Genomic DNA, 5,277 nt, shown 5'->3' on the forward strand with positions numbered 1-5,277 from the left:
AAAACAGATACAGCAGTCCCTCGTTTATCGCGGTTAATGGGGACCGAAACCACCCGCGATTAACGGAAATCCGCGAACTAACCGCCCATATAGGTATATGTACATGTGTATGAGTATAAATAATATTTATAAGGCCAAATTTAATGGCATACATGCACGTTTGTAGTAATTAACATTACTTAATGCTATATACTAATATATTTAAACATGTATAAGTTAGGTTAGGTTCGTGTATGATTAACGAAATAACAGTAAACGCATACATGTAGTACTGTATATGTTGCTCTATGTGACTCGCTGTTTTGCTGACTTTCACTGCCTCTTGCAGACTTTTTTGCGGCATTTTAGTTTTTTTTTAATGAATGTTTGAAAAAAACGCGATGCACCGAGGCCGCCATAAACGAATCGCGAAATAGCGATGGATCACTGTAAAATTTGGAGTAGACGGATGAATTGTCTCTTTCCAAAAATGAGAACATAGGATATATCTTGTCAAATCATTTGATGGTAGTGATTTACTCAAATGGGTGCGCACGTAAATATCTCACTACGCATACCGTCATTTATTTTCTGCAGGCCATTTTAATGAGTTTTATCAAGGTCATTCGGTTGGTGGGACGTAAAAATATACCAATGCCTGCTTTTCAATGTTTAATATTCCGTACATTTTTATTTATTATTAATATTGTCAGTGTCCAGCTGTGTAAGTGATCGTTGTGGGTTTTTCCTTCACGTAAATTTTCTGCTTGGTGGCGGGCCATGTGAGATTTTTATCATGTCAAATGAATTGGCTCAGCAAAGGTTAAGAAATGACGCGCTCGGTTTAACAGCAAAAACACACTTATGGCACATCGGGCTTGCGTACGGGACAGAGGGAAACCATGCGCATGACGCTCTTCAGCGGGCAGCACGGCTTTAAGTCCTCCGGCGGGAAAACCGCCTGCTTCAAAATGTCGTTTTCAAGCTGTTCTAGGTGAGCCTCCGAAAACCGAAATGAACCGGACAAGGCGACGAAATCGTTAAAACCGTCGAGGGCAACAGAGCCGCCCTCAGACACGCTCGAGTCGTCGTCGTCCGACGACGGCGGACGAGCGGGGGTCCCGTGAGACGCGCTCGCCGTCGCCTCCTCGGTGGCGCGTCGCCGCGGCGTGAGGCCGCCGCCCGCGTCCTGCAAGATTTCCAGAGGGGTGAAATTGCTCTGGCTGAGTTGACTGAACGGCACCCGTTGCGCCATCAAAATCTCTTCCGGGATGGGGTGCACGAGGTTTAGCCTCCACGTGTCCAAGGGTTCTCGACTGCTTTTGTAAAAGGTGAACTCCTCGCGGGATTCTGCCAGGCTGCAATCACTGTCCATGTCCATCGCGTCGTCCTCGGAGGAGGAAGAACCCGGACCCGGACGCTCCCCGGGAGATTCAAACACCACTCCTTTAGGTACATTCGGTCGAACATATTGGCGCCGAAGTTTTACCGATGATCTGCTCCAGTTCTCCGGCAGCCTCCTCATGTAGCGTTGCACCGACTCGGGCACCAGGACTTCACGCCTTTTGTAGGGTAATAAGGTGGAGAGGCTTGCCGGGATGCCGTTGCCAACGATGGGCAACAGGGAGGAAGGTTTGAGCCCGGAGACAAAGTCCACCAGCTCTTGATAAGACGAGTGGTCCGAGTAGGGCACCACGTGCAGTTTGGGGTGGAAGAGGGGGAGGGGCCTGCTGGTGGGATAGATGGCCAACGTGGGTTCTTCGCTGTTCCACCGGCACATGGCGGCAAAGGAGATCTCTCTCTGCTCCACAACGCGGATACGGCCGGCGCCCGGGTCGGTGGTGAAGACGTCGGGCAGCCCGAGCACTCTGAGGGTCTCCATCCTGTCAAAACTCACCTCGATCCAGGTTTGAAACTCCATGGCAAGCTCCACCAACAGAGACTCCTTTCCAAGGGCGTAGAGACCTGCAAGGGGCAGCACAGGACAGCGACACGTTCCGTCACCACACCTTGGGACTGGACAATTCATCCACTCACAATTTGTTGCGGTTCTCAAAACCTGTTTTGAATAAATAAGGGCACCGTCACTTGCTTTTCCGATAACAATTTCAACGTTTCAAATCGCGAAATGTTTTGGAGCATTGAACGAAGCAGTGGGGGGAGGGGAAAACACCTAAGACTACGGTGTGGTCCGGGTGGCTGCGAATGATTTCCTTGATTTGCTGTGCGGCTTGCTTTCTTGACGGGATGCTGCGGTTGGGGTCACAGTTGGTGTCGTCCAGAAATATCCCAGTTCCACAGAACAATGGTTTAGCCAGTGAAGAAATCAAGCAAACTCCTTTTCTTTACTTTCCTCCCTCTTTCAAAGAAACACAACACTGTCGCTTCTAAACTACGTCACCAAAAACGTCACTCTACACAGGCTGCCGTATTTGTTCAGCTTTGGCTCCATTCGCGGAGTGAACTCGGGGCATAAAATCGGAGTACAGTACTCGCACCCGGATTGTCCCAGTTCCGACCTCAAAACGTTCTAGGCGAATGTAAACAACAAATACGGCTGATTACAATAAATTGTTGTTCTGGTTCATCGCAGCACATTTTGATCTCCAGCAAACCTTCACAATTTCCTCAGTGTATACAAATAAAAGAATATCTTATCTTCAAAACATTTCATTCAGTGAACCAAAAAACTTAATAGAGGGAGATTACGGCATTATCTTCCCGCAGTCAATACAAATCACGTTGTGTTCTGTGACGTTATTTGGACTAACTAATAATAAAGAAATAAAGGGAAATAAGTCGTTATAATCTTGTAAATTCTGTTTTGCCATTCCGGTGTGTGGTTTCATGGGATCACCATTGACGATCCCACGCTACCCGCTCACAAGTCAGGCGAATGGATCACCACACCATCGGTGACTCCCACCCAGTTTAAAGGGGCTTTCTAGTGGGTTTTCTTGTGTCTGGTGTATTTCGATGCTGGGTAATGTGGGCCTTCCATCGTTCAGCATGCTGCTGGTGACAACAGGGAAGAAATCATATCCCTCGTTCCCCACGTTACTTCAAAGAAACGTGCCATGCTTGTCCACGCGATGGCGGTAGGTGAGAAGGCAAGCCGTGGAGGCTCGTCGTATTATTTATTTATTTAGGTCAGCTAGAATGACGTCGTCGCTGCTTTTATTGTGAGCTCTGTTTTCAAGTTTTTCTTGTCACTGAGCAATGCAAAACAAATGAGAATCTTTGACCCTTCTGATTCAATTCTATTTTCCTTTGCGTGCATGCGTGTGCAAAAAATGTATCCATTCTTTGACCGCCAATACTCCTATTCAATGCATTCCGTACATTTTGTTTGAAAAGAGAATTTTAAAACAATATCCTCGATTCTTTTTCTGAAGAAGGTGAGAGGAAAGGTCCAATATACTGTATTTTCAATTTGGTGAGTTCGGGAGGAGGGGGGCGGGGTTACAAGCAAATGGGGGCGTTACTATGGTGACGGCACGCAACAGGAGTCTCCCTCCCTTGCGCTCCATTTTACACTTACTTCCCCGGGATCAGTTACTGACTGAGGATGACAACTGCCGGTTTCTCTTTTACTGCAGCGCGTGCCCCCGAAGCACATGCAACGCAGTCAGCCTCACTGCTAATTCTGTGACTCGCACTCCACACTGAACTCACTCACACAAGAGGAGCGGGGGCGGGGTTGGAAGGTTGTTACCTCCAGCATCTTCGCACTCGCTGAGTAGCTAGACAGTTTAGCCGGGTGCCATTTCCATGAGAAGAACACTCTGCGTTTGCTCTTCCACTGTAGCTGGTGAAGAAATGTTGGTGAACTGGATAGTAGTCATGATGCATACCTGCACGGTGTACGTCAATTGCTCGCGCATTATTTTCTGTTCTGTGCTCCCTCAATAAGGAAAATAAATGAAACAAATGATTGCAGAAAGTCATCTTTTTTTTAATTCAACCTTTTTATCTTTGTCTTTAGTTGTAATTGGTGAAGAAAAATACAACATGAATGCAAATAAATAAATAAATAAATAAATAAATAAATAAATAGGACAATCTTACCGATTTTAAAGGCCAATTAATCGGTCAGCCCCTAGTTGCCACAAATACACCCCAACCTACTATCCCAAATTCATCTCACATTACCCTTAAAAATAAAGAACAGCTTCCAATGTTAAAATTCAACCTCTTTATCTTTGTCTTTAGTTGTAATTGGTGAATAAAAATACAACATGAATGCAAATAAATATATAAATAGGACAATCTTGCCGATTTTAAAAGCCGATGAATCGGTCAGCCCCTAGTTGCCACAAATACACCCCAACCTACGATCCCAAAACGAACTATCGTTTCAAATTCATCTCACATTACCCTTAAAAATAAAGAACAGCTTCCAATGCTATCGCCGCCTGAGCAGAGCCAAAATCGCACTCAAACGGAGCTGCCCGTGTCCCGCGTGAACAAAATCAGGCTAAACCAAGCTCCTCGCCCACAAGGAAAGATCTCAGAGCACAGAGGATCGTGAATCGTGGTGGGGTCGATGAATCACTTTTTTTGACCTCTCGTCCTCCTCCACCGTGAGAATGCCGAGCGCATGCTGATCAGAGTGTCAACGCGTGCGTGGGGTGGATGCTGAGGTCAGACTTGTCTCCTCACCGTCGCATTTGCACGCAGAGCAGCGGAGGAAGCGGAAGTGCCGTCAGACAGCGGAGGAGACTGGCTCCCGTCACTGTTCGTCACATCGTTCGTGGCCGCGTGAACCTGTTCCTTTGACCTCTCGTCAACAAAACAACAAAAACAATTCAACACACAAAAAGAAATGGGTCCAGTCTGTTCTGTCCCCAATTTACACAGTCAATCTATTTGAATGTTGCATTTAAGTGACACTCAAGTAACGTTACTATTTCTATGGATAGTTGAGAGAATTTTTTTATACAACGTAACTTTATTGATTTCAATGGAAGCCGTGGAGTTCACAACCGGAAGTGACGCTATCAAAGCGGAAGTGCGTACGAAGAAGCAGAAAGTGAAAGCGATAGATCCGTCAATGAGAGAAACATGATGGTCGTCGAGTTTAATCCAGCACAATCCACATACGATTCACGCCTTTGGTAGCATCTTGGGTATGTACAAGTTCGTGTCGTTATCGATGAGCAGTTCTGTCACGCTTTCTGTTCGAAAATGCTGTTCCGCGACATGCATAAAAAAAATGTTACGGTTTATGCCAGCGCTTGCTAATTGCGTTAGCACAATGACGGCTTGCTACGTTCACGGTTGACGTAATGTTATTTG

General features: G+C 46.2%; 1 protein-coding gene across 1 annotated transcript; it reads right to left on the reverse strand.

Moving 5' to 3' along the window:
- Nucleotides 1–357: 357 nt before the first annotated feature.
- Nucleotides 358–2,254, reverse strand: LOC109510496 (5' exonuclease Apollo-like). The gene is made up of 2 exons (XM_019860843.1): nucleotides 2,153–2,254; nucleotides 358–1,944 (listed from the first exon to the last, which is right to left on the reverse strand). Exon 2 carries the CDS (start codon nucleotides 1,898–1,900, stop codon nucleotides 842–844), a length of 1,059 nt encoding a protein of 352 aa, XP_019716402.1. The 5' UTR covers nucleotides 1,901–1,944; nucleotides 2,153–2,254; the 3' UTR covers nucleotides 358–841.
- Between the last annotated feature and the right edge of the window lie 3,023 nt (nucleotides 2,255–5,277).

The sequence above is a fragment of the Hippocampus comes genome, unplaced genomic scaffold, assembly GCF_001891065.2.
Source record: "Hippocampus comes isolate QL1 unplaced genomic scaffold, H_comes_QL1_v1.1 scaffold56, whole genome shotgun sequence".
In the NCBI taxonomy this organism is placed as follows: Eukaryota; Metazoa; Chordata; class Actinopteri; order Syngnathiformes; family Syngnathidae; genus Hippocampus; species Hippocampus comes.